We start from the raw sequence: 23,996 nt of genomic DNA, 5'->3' as shown, positions 1-23,996 counted from the left end.
CCCACCCAGGCCTTCATTGGCTACCCCAGATTCAAACATTCAATGTCTTTCTTTAGGTAAACCACTTGCTTTGCTTATTTACTATTTTATTAGGGAAAGAAGCCAATTTAGGCGTCTTTGTTGGTTTCTAAAGAACATTTCAATTTAGAGTTTTCCTTAAGAGCAAGTGGTAACTGATAACTCTAAACCTCCTCTCCGAGTTACCAACATACACTCATTTGCCACCCGACCTTCTTATTCGTACTTGGATACATTTTACTTATTTGGGGAAAAAGGTGTGCAGTAGATTGAAAGGGATGGGGAGTAGTTAGTATTGACACAGGTGCAAGCACTGCATGCCTCTGGCCTTGTGCTCATTAACACAGCTAAATTGGTTCCAGTTTTGCCTGAAGGGGATGAAAGGTTCCCCTGAGGTTTTTTTGTTTTTAAGTTTCTTTAAATTATTATTATAAATGTGAGTATGTCATTGAAAATAAATGACAGTCAATAATGCATGTTTGTGGAAAGTGGAAACCAGTATGTAAGTACAACTTATTAACACTTTTATTATTACACTGAATTGTAAATGTTATTGCTATATTGGAGGTAATCTCATTATTCTGAAGTGACTTTACAGTAGAATCAAATTGGTACCTCACTCAATGCCCATTTGGTAAGATCTTCTCTATTGACACTAATTTAACCTTTGTTTGCTGATTTGGGGTACGTACTCTTTGTCCATCACTTCTACAAATTAAAGTACAGCATGGCCTGAACTTACATGCAGATCCACCAAAGTGATATGCTATTTATTATGATTGTTAAGCGAAGGACAACTTGATCTTCTCCAGACTTCATCTCACAGGAGTCATGACTCCACCTCATATCTGACAGTGGCAACAGCTTAGTTGTTGTTATATTATATTCATTGTGCAATTTACTCGTTTTTTCCTTCCCCTGTGTGTCCATCCAAGATCTGAATCTGGCATTCTGCGATCCTAATTAATAGTGACACTTTGGTCGCAACATGTGATTGGGACGACCGCTCGGTTTCTCATAAAGATTCTTTGAATATGAAAAAGGAGGGCACCAAGTGTTGATCATTCCTTTTTTAAAATGTATATCTTTGAATGAGGAAATATATAGTTCTATTAACGACATTTATTTTTTGTATCCGGTCTGCTGAAACTAAACCGGTCTTTGAGATAGGAATGCAAATTAGCATCTGTAAAGCCTAATTTTCTAATCGATTACTGCTGAACTACTTCTATGCAGGACTTCAAGTGTTAATGCAGTCAGAGACGATGAAAAGGAAAGTGGCTAAGGTTGGGAGCCTGAGGCTCAGTCCAAATGAAGAGGCCTTGATTATAAAAGCGGAAGTTGAAAGAAGACGGAAGTTGCGATTACAGCAGGTAGTAGGCTATTGCTGCTTTTTTATATGGAGCAATAAACATTGTCGTGCTAAGCAGTTCACACAAACTAAAGCAGCTGTTTCATAACCGAGTTCCCAAAAGTATCAGTTAAACCATAAAAATAGGCATAATCTCACTTTGCATGGAAGTTTCATACAGTACGTTTGCAGTGGAGGTTTAAAAATTCTATTGAAGGGGAGTTGCTATTTATCTCCACATTGAAGGCTGCCAGACACATGAAACCAAGGAGAAGTGATACAGAGCTGTGCTTCTTCCAGAATTAGTTTTGTGCAGTCCCTAATCTTTAATATTTGGTTGTAAATGTCTGTGTGTACCAAATATCTGGGCCATGCCTTTGTAATGGAGCTTAAAGATGTATAGTAATATTTTAATAAGCGGAATTTTTTTTTGCAATCCATTGCTTCCCATTGATACACTCCTTTAGCTGTTTACGTTTTTTGATGCAATCAAGGTGGTGTTCTCCAGCACTGGCCCTTTGTCTCAATTATGTAGAATGCAGCCTTTGTGCTTGTGTTTGTACCAGATTTCTGCATATTATTTGCTTACTTGGCCCAGAGTCAGTGGGGGTTTTCAAGCATTTTATAATCCAGATTCGTAGCTTTTTTATTTTATAGGGTTTATGTGGTACCAATATGCTGCCATTTGACCAAAGCAGCACAAGAGCAAGATTACACACAGTGAGTTAAGTACTGTGACAGGACCAGAGGGGAAACCGGACTGTTACTTCAATGTACGTCTAGTCATTGTAGGGGTCAGAAAAACTGGTGGGGCAGGGTGCATTTGTGGGAATATGTGGAGAATGTGAAGACAGGGCAGTGGTGTGAGACTAAATGCAAAAGCATAGGGAAAGAAGATCAGGGTATGGTTTCCAAGTATAGCTGGTGGTTAGCGAATGATAAATGGAAAGGGGGGTTCAAGATAGAAAAAGAATTAAAACTGATTTGGGATACAATAGAAATTCTATTCAGTCGTCTTTAGGAGCAACTCTGATGCAAAGATCCTGACAGTAGTGGGTGAGGTTGCGGTAGACATCAAGGGGTACCCGGAAGAGGAATTTCGGCTGCACAGCAAATTAGAAGTAAAAGCATGGTGAGACAATTGAGAAAGAAATGAGGAATCGCAGATTAATATGCATACAAGTCATTCCAGATTGCTGCCTGCCTGTCTTCCCCCCCCACCCTAATTGGTATGTTTTCCTGGGGATCCTGTGAATGGAATATACAGTTGGGGAGAGGGAGAGCTTGAAATATTTCAGATGTGTGCCATAGTTTCTCAAATGCTGGGGCATTGAAGGCCAATTGTGAGCCATGCTGATGGCAGGGTAACAGTCTATAGTAATACTTTATGCGATCACATCTAGGGGGCCAGTCATGTTTGTCTCCTGTATACTGCTAAAACCTGAGGAATCGTTTAACAATAGTCTCAAGCAGTGGCTGAATTCAGTTTTCTGCTCTAGGTTCGGGAGCAGGAGAAGTATATTGCCTTGCAAATCCGTGAAGATGTCAAAAACAGAAGAGATCAACAGCTCCATCATTTGGCTGAAGAGCTGAAGGCTGAATGGAAGGAAGCACAAGCTGAGAAGATCAAAGCTTTAGAAAAGCTTTATCAATCGAGCTTGAAGGCTGTGGGTGAAGGGCATCAGCATGCCAAGGAGAACGTAAGCTCTTTTTGTATTGGTTGTGATGCAAAGTTATACTAAGGTGTTTGAAGTGTCAGACAAAACCTGTAATCAGATTAAGTATTAGCATGTTTTCATGAAGGAATTATTTACTCTGCATTACCTTATTACAAGATGAGTAATGTATGAAAAGCACATGTGTAGATCATAAATTTGTCATCCTAAAATGATTAAGATGAACAGAGCAGTAAGTATGCTAGTACTGTTTTACCCAAAAATAGAAAATTCAGCAACATATCATAAAATAAGTAGTGGTTATGTTTGAACCTCAGACCCCACCTTATTATTTGGGCCATTGGGCAACACTCCCCACCCCTATCCTGTTGGACCTTAGGAGGTCTATTTCATAGTAGTTGTGAAGAATTTAGTTAGCATATCACTATTTTCCTACCAGAAGGATTACAGTAGTCTGACACTAGTACACTTTATCGGTTCGTTTATGGACCAGACTTATGGCATGCATCTTTATATGCATTTTAAAGTGTGGCATAATGATGCAAATGTTCAGTGTGACATCTTACTTTATCTCGGCTGATCTCAGCACAGTTTTCCACCCCGTTCTCATCAAATGTCACATGAGATTTGAATCCGCAGACAGGTACTCTGATGGGAAGCTCCTACCTTTCAGGATGTACGCAAGAAGTCAACTTAGGCCTGTACTCGTCCACTGCTTCAAATTTGTGGGGTTCCGCAATGTCCGTACTTAGCCCAACTATTTTCAACAACTACATGACCCCTCTCACCACCTGCCTTTGTGCTCATGGGCTCAGCATTGTCATTTACGCCAACAACACCCAACTGATCCTCTCTTTCTCAGAAGACCCCTCAAACACCCAAACAACCTTCATCTGCGTGTACAGCATCGCAAACTAGATGAAATCCAACTACTTAAAACTCAACATTTACAAAAGATAGTGCTCCTGTTCGGAAAAGACACCTCTTTGGTCCTTGGTCTGTCTTTAGGCTGACACATAGTCCGTCCAACTCGGCCAAGAATCTATGTATCATGATTGACAATGAAATCTCAATGTCCAGTCAAGTTTGCACTGTCTTATCCACCTGCTTCCATACCCTTAAACTCATTAACAAACTCTTCAGACCACTTCTGCTGGACACCCAAAGTCCTATTGAATGTAGCAGCTAGAGTCACTCATATATGCAACCCCCTAAAGGACATCTGCTAGTTCTTAATCTACAAATGCACTCTTTCATGCTCCTCCCACACATTTGCAAAGCACTACACAATCAAGGCCCAGCAAATTACAAGAGTTGAATACATTTCCACACACCTAACAGATACTTCTGCTCTGCCATCCTCCTCCATGTCCACTTCCAATGCATATGCCGAGCCACAGCTAACGACCGCGCTTTTTCCCATCCGACCCCCAAAGTTGACCCACCTCTTACATATTAGAGCCATCAGCTCCATCTTACAATTTTGGAAACCATTGAATAGCTGGCTCTTCCAATAGGCTTAAGTCAGGGCTGCACCACCATCCCTAGGAATTAGGATACCTTTTTGGATGATATGCGTGCTGTGCAAATAAGCATAATATAACCTCTTGGTAGTTATTGTGATATGATGCTCAGTATTACATGTCCTACCGTACTCCTTGCTGTGTTTTCAAGATCTCTAGTGAAAGAAACTGGGGTGAGTGCCAGTGCTCTGGAATGATTGTCATTTTAGCAATGCTGTCCGCAGGTGATACCAACTTGCGTTAGTACTTGACTACACACTAATTGAGGTATACCTTTATGAATCAATGAGAGTGAGAAATAGAGAACTTAATTCAATTAACCCTACGCAAGCATAACATAATTATCTGGAACACCATGAGCACAACTAAAGTTCTGTGCATTTTGACCTGTGGGTAACCCCTGTTTATGCACAGGTCAGAATAACAAGTCGGTAGGTATTTAATGCATCCAGTGGCGTCACTAGGGTTGGTGTCACCCGGTGCGGGTAACTCATGGTGTCACCCCCTCACGACTTACCGCATTGAAGCACACAGGAACATCCCCAGGGTTCATTAACTAAAACAAATTAAACTGTTGGGCTTAGAAGCATATTGCCTGCACCAGAACTCCCAAGACATTTTGCTAAATGCAGTCCTCAATAGTGTTGATACTCACTGTCTCTCAAGCGTTTGCCGCCTAGTGTTGGTATAGCCAGTGCTGGATATTCTCGGACATGTGTTTCATGCTTAGTTGGTATTTGCTCAGTTTGTTGTGCTTGACAGGCTGCTTTCCAATAGGAATTTCCTTCACCTCACAGTCAAGTAGTGTGTGCTCGATAAAGGACGTAGGTCAGTGCCAAGCACTTTTTTATGATGATAAATACTCAGGGCCTCATTTATGAAAACGGTCACATCGCTGGGTGAAAACAGCGATGCAACAGTTTTCAGATTGCCCTCCTTGCAACACCGTAGATGCGCCATAATAAATGTACACCGCTCCACATCGCAAGGAGTTACAAATATGTCAGTATTACTGTCGTATCTGTAGGTGCAAAAGTGAAGGAAGAAGCAGAAGGAAGCCCCATGTGAAAGGACCTGTGTCAGTCTTATGCCTGCTGTGAGGCAGGCATAAGATATTGATGCAGTAGTGTCCTAGAAGTGTTGCAGTGAAAATTCATAGATTTCACAGCACCACTTTTACAACCCTTTATTGCGGGGAATGCACACCCTGCATACATTATACCTGACGCATGCCTTTACAAAGTGACACATCTGTTTAGATGCATCACTTTGTAAATGTGGCGCATTTTGTACGCTGCAGCAGTTTTACAAACTGTGGTGCAACAGAAGCATAAAAAGTGTCACAAGCCTTTGTAAATAGGGCCCTCAGTGGTCAGCATGTCACATACTATCCTTTTATGCTGGACATAAAATACCATCAAATATCCTTGCAAGCTCTTCTTAGGAAAGAGTATGCACACTAATTTACAACAATAATTCAAAATCCTTGTTAATAATTCAATAATCTAAATCAGTTTCACTATCTCGGATTCAATTAAATGTAACATCCCAATGATACTAAGAATGTACTAAAATGTTTTATGGTGATTTCCCATTGAGTAAAGAAATAGTGTTTGGGCGCACCAAATGGCTTACTCTATTGAAATATTAAATGGGATTGGGCTAAACTCAAAGAAGCAGAATAAATATAATATTCAGTGGTACACACCTCCACCCTGCCCACTAAACATTAAATGTAATGAGTGCCCAACAGTGCATACACCAGGCAACAGCAGCAGTGGAAACTTACATCACATATACTTCCCTCATACCCACAGAACAGGTACAGAATGCTAGCTTAAGGGCACCCTTTCCACAAAACACAACACAGAGCAGGTACAGAGAAGTAGCTGTGCATGATGCGCTCAGACACAAAACAGGCAGAGGAAAAGCAGCAGCAAAGCAAGCTAACCTCACAGAGCGAACAGGTGTAAGTTGGAACACAACAAGAAGCTAGACAAACATGGGGATACTGGTCTCCTCTGGTCGGCAGGGACATGTTAATGAACCTTTCTTCTGGTTGTAAAGAAGGTACCCGACTTGTCATTTCAAATTGTGTCATGGCTCTCTAGCCCTTAGCTGGTATCAGCAGCACCCCAGCAAGTTCTCACAAACCATCAACTGGGCACCATAAACACTCAGCTAACACTAAGAGTTGACAGGCTATACTTCAGCCAACTAAATGCTAGCACTCATCCACCCTAAGAGGCCCTCTGCTTGTCCTGAGGCACCATCAGCCTACCTTCAACTCTCATCATAAACTCTCAGCTGGTTGTTACATTTCCAAGTGTCTATCAGCACCCTTAGTTGATCCTCAGACAGTGTTCAAGCCCACTCTACCACGGCTCATTACACAGATGAATGAATGAAAATGAATGAAAAAGACATTTGTACAGTGCACGTTCACCAGCGGCTTCTTGGATCCATTTACTCTGCCTCCATCTTCTCACAGACCCTGTCACCATGGTCTCAGACCATCATTTTTCACTCTCTACTGACAACAGATGACCCAAAGAGACCCTTAGCAGACCTCAGTCAACCCCTAACTAACTCTCGGAAGCCCTTGCTGGCCCTCACATTTAATTCCAGCTTTGTAAAACTTATCACCCTTAAGGGTATCCAGGTGCTGGGGGTCATCACGTAGATTAAGTGAGTCATTGTCCATAATCACATGATGCTGAGCTGAGCTGCCGCAGGCGTTGGGTATCGAGCCACCAGCCTCTCTCTCTGGAGTAAGCCGCTCTAGCCGCTGCACCACACTTCTTCCAATTTAACCCACCCCTACTTTCAGCAAGATTTAACTGACCTTTAGCCTCTCTGTACCAGTCTCCAAAGCCTCTGAGGGGCCCCCACCTGTGTTTGAAGCCAATCACATAGAAAGATCACCTCAGCTTGCCTTCGACAGTCAGATATTTCCAAAGTACCTCTGCTAGCCCTCAATTCCTCTCTTGATTCATAAAATAACCTTAGGCTTCTAAGTCCATAAAACACGCCCATTAGAACCCCGAGCCCCTCACTGCCCATGAAGACCCTTGTCAGTCTGCCCTTATCTACTCAGTCGATGTTGTCCCCAGGCACCTGTATTCAGTGTGCTGCAAGGCAATTCCCTAATCTGCAGCTCCTAATGTACCACTGTCACACTTTCTTAAGCGCTTTTCTTTAATTGGCCCCTTTACAACACTGTGCAAAAGACATACTAATATTGGAACTAAACTGCAACGCTTTGGTAACCGATTACATGTACAAAATTACATGGATGTATGCATGTGTTGGGTGTGCACGTAGTACATACACATATGTGCGTACACACAACACTTCACTTACATGCATCTTGTGATAAGAGCATTGCAGTTTAGCAGCAATGTTAAAGTGTATTCTTTACAGCACTGTTCTGTAGATTTCTGGTACAAATCGTAGTAAGATTGTTCAGTTGGTTAACGCAGCTGTTGCATATGGCCTTGTGCAAAAGGTAGATAACAAGACCCTGGAGAATAATAAAGTTGGTTGTCCCTCTGCTGTAAAGATGTGCCCTTGACCTGCATATCATAAATCGGAATCCTTCCCAGCATAAATCAAACTGCAATTGTAACGAACCAGATAATATGGATGTTCTTTGGCTTGATGGTAATACTATGAAGTCCACAAATGATGCAGCTTTTTATTGTGCTTTGAAAAAAGTCATTGTTAAGTTATGTATCAATATTCATTTCCGTACACAATAAAAGTAATATTCTCTAAAATTCACGCGTTGTTCTTGCCTCTAACGAAGTCAAGATACGAAAATAACTGCTCCCTCTCTTTGTTCTTGTGGCTCAGGACACACATTTCCATATTTTGTTTCATCTCTTCATCATCACAAATACATCACATGGCCCCGCACGCTGCCGCCTGGTCATACTTCTACAACCCTCTCCCATCATCACCGCTCCGACATAATTGCCAAAATGCGTTTCAGTTTGAAGGTTCCTGACTTGCTCCCGATGTTTTCCTACAGACGTCCTTATTCCACCGTGACATCGTCATACAATTCCTGCTGGACTTCAGTGCACTACCGTGCCTGGGGTAGCAAAAAGTGACATCATCTACCCATCGTCCCCACAGAGCAGAGGCGAGGCTGCAGAGCTGTGTTACACAGCGCAACCTTGGTGTCACCCCATGTGGGTGGTGTCACCCGGTGCGGTCCGCACCCCCCGCACCCCCCTAGTGACGCCACTGAATGCATCAGATAATTATCGGATGCATTCAATACCTCTCCTTCATTAAATTGTGGCAGATTAAACCTGCTGAAATTTACCGGGGGAAAGCGCGCAGTATTTACGATATTATGCTGATTTTGGTGTATTAAGCACAAAAATCGGCATGTCATTCCCCACCAACTCTTAATACGTGTTAATTATTGCACCTGATCAATAACGAACCGTGTGGTATCTTTATTTATCAGGTGTGTTCAATAGTACCTAAACTCATAATCAAGGCCCATTTGTTTATCAGTCCCCAGCGATATCCAATTAAAACTATGTATGGGAAATAGCAGTCTGTTTACTTTAGGTGTTGTGTGCAGTATATGTCGTAATTTGATATGGAACTGGTTTAGGGTAGCTCTGTGTTTGTATACATTCTGCAGTCATGCGAGTGATAGGATTTTTCTACAATGGCTTTTTTTTATCGCTTCTGTAGCTTTTAGTCAAATATATTTTATGCTCACAATGTTTTTACAAACCTTCAAATCTTTTGCTGAATGTGCATGATAATAAGATTTGCTGCATCATGGTTCAGTTCTTACGGTTTTTTTTATTTAGCAGAACTGGAAATGTTTAATATACTTAATGCATGGAAATTATCTATCATCAGAATGCATTTGTATGTCCATTACAACACCGATGTTAATGTATTATTTCGCTAATTTTTTCAGTTTTGTTTAAAATATTTTAGTAGAAGTAATAACCTATTGTACTTTTGTTTGTAGTTTTTTTATGCCATGTGTGTTGATACTTATTTTTTGAAAATGGATAGCTAGCAGATTGTTGAGGTTGCAAATGCACTTCCTCTCTAAAGCAACGTTCTGATCATCCATGGCTCAAATGTTGCATTGGCTGTATTGGTGTACTGACTTCATTGGTGAGACTTACGACTTGTGGATATGTTTTTACCTATTTTTCAAAAGACACCTGATTTGGAGGCAATCGCAAAACAAGTGGCAGTGTGCAATGAAAGGGCAGAGAAGCGGCATAGAGAAGCTCTAAAGGAACTGAAGCATAAAAGAGAGAGTCAACTGAAAGAGCAAAACTGGTAAAGTAATTTTACACAAAACATACTTAGCGTTCTGAAACATCCAGAAAGGTGGTTTTGCCGAAGCATGCTTTTGCAGCTGATTCCTAAAGGAAGCAAGAACATGGCAGTACGCAACATTGATAAAAATTACTTGGCTGTTAACATAAAAAAAGTCATGATCCGTTGTGCCACAAGTAAAAAAAACCTTGCTGTTCCGTTTGACCTGAGCTCTCCACGTGAAGCCAACAAAGAAGTTGCAAAGCTTTCCTTTAACTCACAGCTTAATGCATTTATAGAAGCAACAGACTTCCACCTGGAAAAAAAAACTTAGTAAAAGGTCTCCTTAACTGCAGTCCTCTGTTTACCTTTAAGGAAAGTGTGCTGCATTTATATTTAAAGAGAAATAAATAAAAGCTAACACAGACATGGGGGTATGCTGATTTCAGCAGGTCACCATCCCTGTGATGGCTGTGATTCTTAATGGGTCACAAATTGCGACCTACCCCGGGCGCAAGTCCTAAAGAAAGAACTGGGGAGACTAACCAAGTTAGGCAGTATGCATGTGACGTCATGGCATGTGGTATCACAGTGCGACATCACAGGAAGTGATATCACAACCCATGACCTCACAGGAAGTGACACCACAAGAAGTGACATCAGATCTTAACACTTTACACACATTTTGCAGGTCTATCGTGAGTGCATTTGAGCGCATTATGAGAGTTAACAAATTAGATTTTGCATCTGGGTTGTTCCAAAAAGTGACGCTACCCCGATACAAAATGTGGGACTCAATTTGTTTTTTAATTTATTTTATTTTGCCACAAAAGTTGGCAACACGTATAACCAAAATCGCGATATTTAAATTCTTTTTGTAACTACTGGAACAGATCAACACATCTGACTTTCTTACAGTAAGTACATCCATATCTCTTATATACAGGGATTGAACAAAGTAAAAAGCATGCCTCTCCTAAGTATTTGTGAACTGATAACAACAAGCTGTCTGCCTTTGTTTACCCTCCCTTGCATTTGCATCTAGGTGTGAGGCTCGGTTAGCTGCCAACCAAGATACTCAAAAGGTGGACCTGATGGCCCCATAAATTTGGCCTTTGTTATGGGCCTAGCTGGAATCTGAAATATGAAAGCCTCCTCCCGCATATTGCTGTTCAAAACAAAAGCAGACAATGTTGCTGCTCTAAACGAAAGCAGACAATGTGCAGGCACTGCTGAATGTGTCCCGGTGTCTGAAAATGACACTGAGACAAGCTCAGCATATTACAGTGGGGCTCACTTCTTGCAGGGTGTACGGCGACCATCCTGTGAAAATAGTGGGTGGACACTATGTACCCCTGAGTCATGCCCTGGACCTACCTCCTTACCTGAGGTAGGTTGATTTTCGACCCATTAGGAATCACTGTTTTAAAGATGTATGTTTTCTTATATCTGGAATTACGATTCTGTAGGAATTGCAAATAGGAAATTGTAATTCTAGATTTTTGTACAGTTGACCCTTGTTATTGACCAATGCACCATCAAACTGATGTTCCGTCCCATTATTTACACACCTAAAAAATAAGAAATAAAGAAAGACTCCTAAGGTCACGAATCAAATTTTAGAAATCAGCTCTGCAAATCCTCTGCTGGCTTGCTCTGGTAAAAACTGCACAACCGCATCATGTCTTCTAGGTTAGGGCTTATGTGCTTTGCAAAAGTTGCCCCCACTGCACCCCATATCGATGGTAAAATGAGGAGAGTGGTTACGATTGGCTGGCTGGCTGTTGAAGAACTCTATGAATCATGTGGCTTTTTATTTTCAATACTTAGTTTCTGAAATTCTTATGGTAAAACTTATTTAATTGGTTGCTAGACTATCATATATGCAAACTCAATATATTTTTAATTTTAACTTTAATGTATTTGTCCCAAAGGCACATAAGAATAAGAAAGAAAGCTCTTGATATTGAAAAAGAACGAGCTGCTAACATTGCAAGCCTTCCCCCTCCTCCTCCAGAACCCTTTGAGGTGAGTGTCTAGCACATATTGACTGACCTAAATAGTTTTTTTTCCCCTTTTCAGTCTTGATTAGTTTGTTTAATTGCAAACGGAAACATCTGGAATGTGCTCATTATGGCAGACCAGTTTCTAATTCTGGCAACCTTTGTCTATTGAACTAACTGACCCTGGGTGCTTGACTCTCTGTGTCGCTACTATCTTCTACCACATGTACTGTCTAGGTTAGAGTGCAAAAGTGCTTACTGCGCATATGTCGGTGAAACAGTTTTCAGCAATGTAAGATGTCCATGCCGATTCTTCTTTTCTTATTTCAAGAGTCTCTTATGAGTAGAAAATCTACTTCATCTTGCTGCGTGTGTTTTGTCTATTTAATTTTGACCTGGTGGGGTCTTTTCAAGTCTGTGTAGCAATGATATAAATGGAAAACTGAGGAGATGCTAGTTGAGACTATGAAGAGCTGTTTGTAGTAGGCCTTTTAAATGAGGTGGTATCAGTATCCAAGATGGCGAGAGGGATCCAAAGGCTGAACAACCAGCACGGTCTTTTTCGTTACCATTTTTTAAATCTGCAGTTTTCTCAGTTTCATCAATGTTAATGAGTATGCCATAAAATATGCTTCTTTCAGTTCCTATTTCTCATTTATTATAGATGCTCTTGATGTATTTCTTGTGTGAAGATGTTGTACCCCATTTTGAATATTTGAATATTTTGCTGTGGAATAGCGATTGGTAATGTTTCTTATTTTTCTGCATAGTTTTTCTAAATTAGCTTGTCCTTCTTATCCATCCTTGTTTTTTCTTAGATATTTCAAGAAGCGAAGAAAGTTACTGCTGCAAAAACCTATGACGCGAACAGTTTTTCAGGAACTCATTACCATTTTCTGGAGCCTTATGTAGACCGAGAAATGGACACTGAACAGGTGTGTTTTTGCGATGGGTTCCAGTATAACTAAGTATGCTGTAATTTTCTTGCAAAAAGGTTTCTAGCCACAATGTCATAGTTTCTGATCCATGTTGGGTAAGTAAATTAAATAATTTCCATAGAATTTATTGTAGTGCAAATTTAGTTAATTGCAAATAAAAATAAAGAAATGTCTTTAATGATTATCAATAAATGCAGAGGACAGGTCTCTTGGAGGAGTTTGTGTAGTGAGGATGGGTTAGAAACGTCTGTAGAAAGCTGTCTTATATATAGTGGAGTAAAAAGAGGTACACTATATAAAGAGTCCCGGCAAACACCAAAGGAATAACAGAGGCACAAATGTTCCCTTTTGTGGTAGTTGGGGCGAGCAGTTGGGCTTTTCAGAGGGTTGTCGGACAGACAGACAGACGGACTCTCACACACCACTTTTTTTTTAAAATAAAACATACTTTTATATAAACTTAGATACCAAGATCATCGGAATCGGGTGAATACTTTTCTAGTTATGAATTTTTACAGTTTTCAAAAATTATCCCAGCGCAATTTAGGAAATGTTATCATGTGGAGGATAAACATGTATTGCGTGAGAAAATAGTGTTTCTTTGCAGTAACTCTCCCCCCGCCCCCACCATTTTGCCTGGCTTTTAATGCAACTTTGACTGTAGAGTGCTGGGTCCCTGCTGTCCAGGTTCCCAGTATGTAAGACAGTGCCCTCTTTGTGCATGGTTGCCCCCACTTTTTGCTGAACTGTCTGAGTGTTCCTTGGGCTCCTGTCAATCAGGTACCCAGGGCCTATGTAATTACCCAAAAACTGCATTGAAGACAAAACCCAATTGGCACTCTATAGCCAAAGGTCAGCCCCTGGTAAATGGTACTACAGGTACCCAGGGAAGGGCTCTAAGGGCTGCTGTACTTATTGTGCCACCCTTAGAGGCCCTGTACCTTTACGCTCACACACTGCCTTTGCAGGCTGCGTGTTTTGGTGCAGGATAAGAGGGGTTAGAAAGTTGTTTTTAACAATGTCTCTTTACAAGAACCCAGATGTTAGTGAAGAAAACCACAATGGCATAAAGAACCAGGTAGAGGAGCTCGACCTCACACCTTATCTCCACTTAGAATTTAAGGTCTCTTTGCAAGCTCAAACATATAGTCATGGGGTCCCATCCCTCCAAACTAAAGCTACAGGAGCTGTTGGCAGGGTATGCTAAGGACCATCCCTCTGAGTAGGGTGAAGACCTCTCAGAAGGGGAAGAAGATGGAGGGGATGACGATACCTTCCAACCCCCCTCCCCCACTTCTTAGGGAGAAAGGGCCCCAGTGTCCCTGACTCCAATAATAAACCTCTCAGCACCTAGAGCCCACACAGGTGGATCAGGTGCTACTGGGAACTGTTCTCTGGTAACTGCAGAGACAGACTCCTGACCATTACAGGGGTAGATGCTGGATCATGACTTCATGAAGAGTACTCTGAGAGAGGGCTTTGGACTCACTTCTGAGGAATACAGAATTAGATTCAGGAGGCCTCACAAAACCCAAAATCAGTCCTGGATTGACTTAGTCGACTACTCAGTTAAGACACTAGATTGTTGATTAACTGGAAATAATGTGCATGATTTCAATTGAGTTTACAATTTGTTTATGAAAGAACATATTTTAAGTAATTTCACTAATGAAAAGTTACATCCGCATTTGGTAGACCCAGGTCTAATTTCTCCCCAAGAATTTGGAAAGAAGGTAGACCACTGGGTGAAGACAAGGGTGACAAAAAACAGCCACAGGGGGTGACCAAAAGAAAGGGGTCACAAGACATCCCCAGTGGAAAGGTGGTAGAATCCCCAAGATATACATTCTGAGTCTTCAAAAGGGCCCCAACAACCTGCACAGGGGGGTGGGACCCAAACCTCTTACCAGTGCAATAATAGGCACAGGGGAAGGAACTTTGATCCTTTAAAGGCCTGGTGTAACATCTGTAAGACATTGGGACACTTAACTGGATATGCTACTTGTCATAACAAGAAGCTCCCTAGTCCTACAGCTACTCCTGGGGTAGTCAGTCTTCAGATGGCCTGAAACAGGCAGTGGTCTCTCCAAAGCTTCCATGTGCATGTCTACTTGGTAATGACCTAGAAACCTCAGCATGGGCAGAGGTTGAACTAAAAACCCATACAGTACTGCTGGACATCCCTGAGATTGTGTGTGTCAAGACTAGAGTACAGAGCCAAAAGCATTGTGAAAAAGAAGTGTTGGAGCCTGAAGGTATGGCCCACCCTTCTAAGACAAAAGGTAAGAAGACTGGGAAACTAGCTTCTGAACAGCAAAAGGATCATGACCCCTCTACTCAGGGAGAGGACTTGGACAGCCCAGGGGGAACTGAGCCCACGGAGCCTTGGACAGCAGGATTGTCCCACTCTTGAAAGCCTGAGGCAGCAAGCTGCTACCCATGAAAAAGGAGATGCCAGTGATACCCACAGAGTCTATTGGGAGGAGGGGCTACTGAGCCTGCTGAGGACAAAGAAACTCGATGCCATGAACCACCACTGCACCCGTCGCCTACGGCCCGAGTTCGAGGGGCCCACCAATCTCAGCTAGTTCTCCCAGCACTCCAGAGTCAGAGTCCACCGTGGGTTGACCCCTCCAGGACTCCCCGACATGGCCTGCTCAGAGACCCTCAATCCCCCCACCGCGAGAGGCCCGGTAAGATGAAATCGGACCTCAAAAGACACCCTTGCATCCAGCCGCCCTGTGCCTTGGAGAAAAGTACCCGAGGTGCACCCATGTCCCCGAGCCTTCCAACTTGCCTGCCCAGCTGTTGATTCCTTGTGGAAGTCTTCCTGGACCGAGCCTGCAGCTAAAAACCAAAACCAAAAATCCCCATTCAAAACAGGGCACCCGATGCCAAAACAGCACCCTGCACACAGCTGCCCCTGCGCCGCTGCGGGCGTACTTTGCGCGCTAAACCGGATCTCCCTTTGCCCTGAGCCTAACACCAGGAGCTTTGCTCCCACTACTGTGTGACCTGCTCCGGAGGCGCCACCAACCCGGAGGCCCCCTATCCCTCATTGGATAACATTGGGCCTCTTCACCCGGCCGCTCTAGTGCTGCTGAGGGTGTAACAATAGTGCATCCTTGACCCTGGGGGAACCCTTGTTCTAATCCCAGAAGTTCAATCCCAAAGACCGATTGAAACTGTTCACTGTTAACCTCATTCCTCTCCATAGGAATCTATTGACTGTTTTTCTCAAAAAATGTTCTAAGTGTGGAGTTGATTTGTATGGAAACCTGAAAAATAACAATTGTGCAAAAGAACAAGTTACTTACAAACGCTTTTTCTGGTAGATACAATATCTGCCTGTGGATTCCTCACCTTGTGAATATCCCCTTGCGTCAGCAACATTCGGAAATTCTTTTTGTAGCTTCACGCCGACGTGGATCCGGACGTCACAGAGGCACGGCACCGCTCGTGACTCCGCTGACGTCACCGACGCCTATAACAGGCCCACGCCGGCGTGATGACATCAGATCCGCCCTTTTTTCCGTGCCTTCGGACGGACCGATGACAGTAGACATAAACACAGTATACGCAGTATAGAAATCAAGGTAACACACACAGTGTGAAGCAAATGCAATAAAACATTTGAAATAAACAACTCCTTGACAATAAAATAATACATTAAAGAAACTCTGGCATAGAAGAGTGGACAACGGGGAGGCGGGTGGGTCAGTGAGGAATCCACCAGCAGATATTGTATCTACCAGAAAAAGCGTTACCGAAGGTAAGTAACTTGTTCTTCTGATAGATACATCTGCCGTGTGGATTCCTCACCTTGTGAATAGAGTCCCACAGCAGTCCCCACTCCCGGAGGATGGTGTCCACTCTTCTAGACCAAGAAATCCTGAAGGACAGAGCGCGCAAAATGACCGTCCCTCCTCACTTCGGAATCCAAGCAGTAATGCTTCGCGAAAGTGTGGAGGGAAGACCAAGTTGCCGCTCTACAAATATCCTCTACAGGCACACCTCTAGCCAATGCAGAGGTCGAAGACTTAGCTCTAGTAGAATGAGCCCTTATACCCTCTGGTGGTTCCTTACCGGCCAAAGAGTAGCAGATCTTAATGCAGAGGACGATCCATCTCGACAAAGTCCTCTTATGGACCGCTCTTCCTTTCTTGCAGCCAGCAAAGCCAATAAAGAGCTGGTCATCCAAGCGACAGTCTTTAGTCCTGTCCAAATAAAAAGACACCGCCCTCTTGGGGTCCAGACGGTGCAACCTCTCCTCCTCCTTGGAAGGGTGAGGGGGAGGATAAAAGGAAGGGAGGGTGACGGATTGACCAAGGTGGAAAGAAGACACCACCTTCGGCAGAAAAGCAGCCCTGGTCCTAAGAACCATTCGATCAGCATGAATGGTCAAGAAAGGGGGCTTGGAACAAAGAGCTTGAAGCTCACTAACCCTCCTTGCCGAGGTTATTGCAACGAGGAAAACGGTTTTGAAAGTCAGGAGCCTCATAGGACATTTGTGAAGAGGCTCAAAAGGAGCACCCATTAAAAATGTCAAAACTTGATTCAAATCCCACTGAGACACAATAAAAGGGGTACGAGGAAACTTATTAATGAGGCCCTTCAAAAACCTTAAAACTATAGGAGATTTAAACAGAGAAGGCTGGTCAGGCAAACAGAAAAACGCCGACAGCGCTGACAGATAACCCTTCACCGTAGCAACAGCAAGCCCCTGCTGTGCCAGAGAAAGGGCAAACTGGAGAACATCAGATAAATGGGCCCTCAAAGGGTCTATGGACTTCTCCCTGCACCAAACAACAAACTTAGACCACCTATAAGAATAGATGGACTTAGTAGAGTCACGCCTAGCTGATAAAATGACATCCACCACATCGTGAGGGAGAGAAAAAGAAATCAGGTTGCCCCGTTCAATCTCCAGGCATGAAGGTGTAATGTCTGGAGGTGGGGGTGTAGAACCTGCCCCTCCATCTGAGAGAGGAGATCTGCCCTGTGAGGGAGATGGAGCGGCGGGTGAGAGGAGAGGTGGAGAAGGTCTGAGTACCACACCCTTCTTGGCCAATCCGGGGCAATCAATATGACTCGGGCCCGGTCTTGGCGAATTTTCCTCAGAACCCGAGGAATCAAGGGTATGGGAGGAAACGCGTAAAGGAGTTGCGAGCTCCAACTCAACTGAAACGCGTCCCCCAAGGTTTCTTGCATCGGATACTGGAGACTGCAGAATGACAGGCAGTGAGCATTCTCGAGAGTGGCGAACAGGTCCACCCGAGGAGTCCCCTGTAGGAGAGTAGGGTCTGCAATCCTATGATCACCCAGATTTTTTTGCTTTTGTTTCACTGGTTTACAACTTTCTCGGGCTGTGGGCCTGCTAATCAGACCCACAGCCTGGCTGTTCTCTTTCTAAATTACGACATGTACCCTAGGTGCATTTACCAATTGGTACTGGGCCACCTTATCAGACCCTGTAACTCAGGGCATGGGTGTACCCAGGGCCGCCAGGGGCTGCAGCATGTATTATGCCACCCCTGGCTGGCCACCTAAATTTGACACAACTGGCTGCAGGACAGCTGGGGCGAAGTCGTGTAATCACCCTTTGCTTTGGATATAGTAGCCCTATATCTAACCATACAATGGACACCCGAGTTCCTATCAGTCACTCCTATGGCAGGCCTTGACAATCCTGAAGGCAGAGTGCATGGGCTCGTGTGAACTAGGCTCTGGCCCGAGCCGAGCCCGGTTGCAGCTTGCGGAACCAAGACCCAATGGCTGTTCCATGGTAACGCGTACCACATCGGTAACTTCGGTGTCGCGTTATCAGGACATGTCGAGTAAGGTGTCATACGAATCGGGATGCTGCCCTCTCACCAACTCTGGCGACGAGGTTAGCATTCCGCCCTTCTAGAGGGACACGACATGTACGTAACTGTGAACCCCGGTTAAAGTTAACTAAAGCCTCAGCTCCACAAAATGGATGCTGCCACCACAGACACGAGTCTGACCTCCTGCTGCTGGGAGTCCTTCCAGCGAGGAGCGCTTGGACAAAGGGTTTCCTGTCGAGGGCGGTGTTCGCACCGTCCCAGACAGGGTTTGTGTATTCTGGGTAGGTAGGGCTTTTGCGAGAAGGTGACTGCGGAGTGGCACCCCGGTGCTCACTACGCATCTGCCGGTCAGAACCAGTTCCAGGGGCGCCAGCCCTGGCCTGGGGAAAGTCCGGCAGGGGAGAGGGGTGTAACTACCCCCCTTCCTGGTCCCACCCTTAGGGCAGGACCTAGTCATGTACCCACCCCTTTCTTTAGAATAAAGGCCGAAGCGGGGACCCTTCCAAATTAGATCATCTTTGAATCAAGAACTACTTTCTACGAAAGGACACTCAAGACTCTTCTCAAGATTTCTCCCTTGTGACTAAGGAGTAGTCACCCTGCATCAGCAGGCACCATCTAAGAACTCTGCGGTTTGCTGCAAGTCCTTCCTCAAGGATCCGACGGCCCAGCTCGACGAGAACCGGCTTCCCTGGCACCTCTGACCTCTACCCACGTCATCAGCTCAGCTGTGATCTGTGGGTGCAACGAGACCTCGAGGGACCGGCCATCATCAGAACCTGCACGCTCTTAACCAGCACGGCCATCGAAGCAATTCTCTGGTGAGTGCTCTGGGGTCCGAGAAGCCCCGACCCTGAGCCGCTCCAGCACCGAAGTGCAGTCTTCCAGCATCTCCACGATCTGCGTGGGGCCCTTCTGCTCGCTGCTCAGCACGTTGTCTGGTCACTAGCCGCTGGCTTGTGCCCTTCCTTGACGACGACCGACAAACAACTCTGCTGATCTGGTTGCTCCAGATCGGCCCTTGCTCCCTTTTCCCAGAGGAGCACCCCGGACCCTCCTGGTCCATTCAAGACGCCATCTTAGGCCTACCACGTGGCCCTGAGATCTGCCAAGGCTTGTTGCCCCATCCTGGGCCCAGCGACGCCGACAGCATCATCCTTCGTGGGACAGCTCGCACCTCCACCGTGGTCGCCGACAACGCCTCCTGGTCCGTGAGACTGCAGAGCCTAGCGTCGCCCACTCACCTGGTCGAGGTGACGGCCAACCGGTGCCCTCCTGGTACCCTCTGACTACTGGCTAGTAGTACGAACTTGGTCCCCTCTGCTTTCAGGTATCAACAATCTCTGATCCAGGCTTGGATCTCTACGAACTATTCATCACTGGCCGCCGGCCAGCAACTCTTTTTCTTCCGGCTCCTGGCTCGTCAGCGAAGACCCCGACGCCTGTAAGACTTGTGCAGCCGCAGCCCTCGTGGCTAGGTAACTCGGCATTTCGGTGCCTGCATAGCCTCTTTACTCTAGGGTCCTGAGTCCCTCGCTTCCGACTTGCCTTATCGGGTCCGCCCGAACCCTTAAACTTTCCGTGTCCTCGGACACTTGTTTTAATTGTGCACTTGAAGTATTTTCCTAAGAGATTTGGTTTGTGCTTAGTACCCTGTCCTCATAAAGAGTACAGGGCTGTTGTGATTCTTAATAAATACCCTGTTTATTTTCATAACACTTGTGTGGTGTCCTTTCACTTGGTGTTCAAGGGGTACATGTGTGGTAAACAGCTGGCTTAACACGCCCTCTCGAGTCTTTAGCCTTAGACTGCTCGTATCCACGCTACTAGGATAGCTGGTCTTTAGGTTGACTTACAACCAATCATCATAAGGGTCGTTTGGAACGATACATAGCGGTCGCTAGAATAGCGAACGCTGCATATCGGGCCAACTTCTCACATTACATCCGAAAGATGTCGTGAACTACCTCTGGATGGAGCCTCCACTCGTGATCGGCAGAGAACTGCCTACTGAGACTGTCTGCACGAACGTTCTGAACCCCGGCCAGATGATTTGCCATCAGACAAATCTGATGGTCCTGAACCCAGGACCAGAGACGCAGAGCCTCTCTGCAGAGACACTGCGACCCTACTCCTCCCTGCTTGTTGATGTACCACATCGCGGTCGTGTTGTCCGTCAGGACCTGAACAGACTTACCGCGAAGGGAAGGGAGGAAGGCCTTGAGCGCCAGACGTATCGCCCGCAACTCTAGAAGGTTGATATGAAGCAACCTTTCCTCTGGAGACCAAAGACCTTTGACCTCCAGGTCCCCCAGATGAGCACCCCACCCGAGAGTGGACGCATTCGAAATTACTGTGGCAACCGATGGAGGAATCTGAAAAGGCTTCCCTTGAGACAGATTGCCTTCCACGCTCCACCAAGACAGATCCGCTGCAGTTTCTCCGGAGATCTTCACCGACTCCCTGAGATCTCCGTTTTGCTGATACCACTGCCTGCGGAGGCACCACTGGAGCGCCCTCATATGCCAGCGTGCATGGTTGACCAACAGAATGCATGAAGCCATCAGACCGAGCAGGCGAAGGACCTTCAGGACTGGAACGACCGCTCCATTGTAAAACAAAGGAATCATCTCCTGTATGTCGCGAATCCTTTGAGGGGGAGGGAATGCACGACACACAGTAGTGTCCAGTACCGCACCTATGAACAGGTTGCGCTGTGAGGGCACCAGGTGAGACTTGGGTACATTTATCGAAAAACCCAACCTGTGCAACAACTGAGTTGTCTCTTGCAGATGATGGAGCACCTTCTCCGGCGACTCCGCTTTGATCAGCCAGTCGTCTAGATACGGAAAGACATGTATCCCTGTTCTCCTGAGATGAGCCGCCACCACTGCCATCACCTTGGTGAAGACTTGAGGCGCAGTAGTAAGACCAAACGGAAGGACCACAAACTGATAGTGTTGTGACCCAACCGTAAAACGGAGATACTTTCTGTGCGACTTCAAGATGGGAATATGAAAATACGCATCCTGCAAGTCGATCGACACCATCCAGTCTTCTTCCAGCAGCGCTTGAAGAACCTGCGCAAGAGTGAACATCTTGAACTTTTCCTGTTTCAGGTAAAGATTCAAGATCCTGAGATCCAGGATTGGCCGAAGCCTGCCATCTTTCTTGGGGATCAGGAAATACCGGGAGTAGCACCCCTGACCCCTTTCCTGCTCTGGAACCACCTCTATCGCACCTTTTCGGAACAGAGCCAGGACTTCTTCCTGCAGGAGAAGCAGGTGGTCCTCCGAACAATAACCCTGGCAAGGAGGGTAATTGGGAGGGAATTCCTGGAAAGGAAGTGCATACCCATTCTCTACAAGATTGAGAACCCAAAGATCCGATGTTATTAATTCCCAATCTTGTAGAAAATGAGTAAGCCGACCCCCCACTGGGCCCACATGATCCGGAATGGCGGATCTAGGGCTGCTTTGCTGCGTTGGCCGGGGGTTGGGAAGGAGAGGAGGAGGAGGAGGAGGAAGTTTGACGACCTCTAGGGCAGGATCTTTGCCTGCCCCTGTATGACTTGTACAGCGTATTCTGCTGCTGTTGAGGCTGCTGCTGGGATGGTCTGTATGAACGAAAGGAAGATCTTCCAAACCCCCTGAAGCGTCTACCAGTAGTACCTCTGGACTGAAGACCCAAAGATTTTGCAGTGGCCCTACTGTCCTTAAAACGTTCCAAGGCAGCATCAGCCTTCTTGCCAAACAATCCTGAGCCATCAAAAGGCAAGTCCATCAAAACAGACTGGACGTCTGCAGAGAACTCCGATGATTTAAGCCAGGCAGCCCTCCTAGTGGCCACGGAGGAGCCCATGACCCTTGCCACCGAATCAGCAGTGTCCATACCACTCTGAATCACCTGTCTGGCAGCTGCTTGAGTGTCTGATATCACTTCCTGAAAATCCTTCCTGTTATCCTCAGGAATTTTCGGAATCAGCTGCTTGACAGAATCCATCAAGGCATGGATATACCTTCCCATCAGACACGTTGCGTTGGTTGACTTTAACGCCATACTGGCTGATGAGAAAACCTTCTTGGCACTCTGATCTTGCTTTCTGGATTCTTTATCCCCAGGAACCTGTGGAAAAGCACCAGCAGATTTCTTTGAGCAGGCAGCTTGCACCACCAAACTCTCAGGCAAGGGATGAGTTGATAAAAAAAAAAAGGGTCCTCAGGTGCAGCTCTGTATCTCCTCGCCACTGTTCTAGAAACTGCAGGAGCAGATAAAGGTTTCTTCCAAACCTTATAGATGGGCTCAGATAAGGCCTCGTTGAAGGGTAACATAGGTTCAATAACTGACGAGGGTGAATGAAGAACCTCAGTTAAAATATTAGGTTTATAATCAGCAGTGGGCAGAGTAATATTCAATAAACTCGCTGCTTTTTTTATAATGGTGTGATAAGGCACCACATCTTTCGATGGTACATTTGACACTGAAGCCAATTCCCACTCAGGCGACAGTTCAAGCCCACTGGCCTCACACAAGTCTTCAAAAGGATCCTCAGAATCCTGTAACTCCCCTTCTTCAGTATCTGAATATTGACATCTTTCCTCTTCCAGAAGTCTCTGGGTCTTTCTCAGAGATCTTTCCTTCATAGCAGAAGTCAACGGATTTGGAATCGACTCCGACGGGGTCGGTGCCGGCGTCGAACCCGAAGTCGGATGAGGTTTTTCAATACGAGGTCGGGCAGAATCCTGCCTCTGAGTCGTAGGCATCGGCGTCAATGAGACTGGCGTCGACGGAGTCGGCGTCGTGCGCTTCGGCGTCGACGACACCGGTGGTGTCGGAAAATGCCAATGCGGTGGTAAAGCCGGCATAAAAGGCATGAAGGGCGCAGGGGCGTAAGCCTGGGGAATACCCAAGTTAAAGGCCATTGGACCTGTGGGACCAACAGGTGCACCAGACGGGAACATTGCCCTAGAATAGACACCAAACATGGCGTTCAGGAACTGAGAAGGATCCTGACCTGGAGTTGGAAATTCAGGATATGGATCTTTAGGTCGTTCCTGAGGAGGTGGAGTCGAAAAGACGTCGACCTCTTCACCGAGTCCAGGAACCGGGGTCGACGAACCCGCAGGCATCGGAACTTCGACTTCACCAGCCCCCTGCTCCTCACCTTCATCCTCCTGACCAGAAGGATTGAAAGGAACCGGAGAATGGACCTGCTTCTGAGATTCGGGTGAATCCGGATGTGAAGCCTCACCAACAGAGTTATGTTCCGACTCCGAAACCTCCACTTCCTTACTCAGAAGTTTGACCTGGGACTTCGGTCTTGAACTAGAGTCCTTTCCGTAGTGATGACGT

General features: G+C 45.4%; 1 protein-coding gene across 1 annotated transcript in view; it reads left to right on the top strand.

The window, feature by feature from the left end:
- CEP295 (centrosomal protein 295) overlaps positions 1-23,996 on the top strand; it is a 582,564-nt gene that overhangs the window by 20,034 nt on the left and 538,534 nt on the right. The window contains exons 7-11 of the mRNA XM_086935313.1: positions 1,255-1,391; positions 2,869-3,069; positions 9,772-9,896; positions 11,810-11,903; positions 12,697-12,813. Coding sequence (XP_086791439.1) covers positions 1,269-1,391; positions 2,869-3,069; positions 9,772-9,896; positions 11,810-11,903; positions 12,697-12,813 — 660 coding nt within the window. The 5' untranslated portion in view covers positions 1,255-1,268. The remainder of the gene's footprint in view (positions 1-1,254; positions 1,392-2,868; positions 3,070-9,771; positions 9,897-11,809; positions 11,904-12,696; positions 12,814-23,996) is intronic.

This window comes from Lissotriton vulgaris, chromosome 8 (genome assembly GCF_964263255.1).
Source record: "Lissotriton vulgaris chromosome 8, aLisVul1.2, whole genome shotgun sequence".
Taxonomy (NCBI): domain Eukaryota; kingdom Metazoa; phylum Chordata; class Amphibia; order Caudata; family Salamandridae; genus Lissotriton; species Lissotriton vulgaris.
The sequence above is the reverse complement of the archived record's forward strand: the minus strand, read 5'-3'. Positions and strand labels throughout refer to the sequence as shown.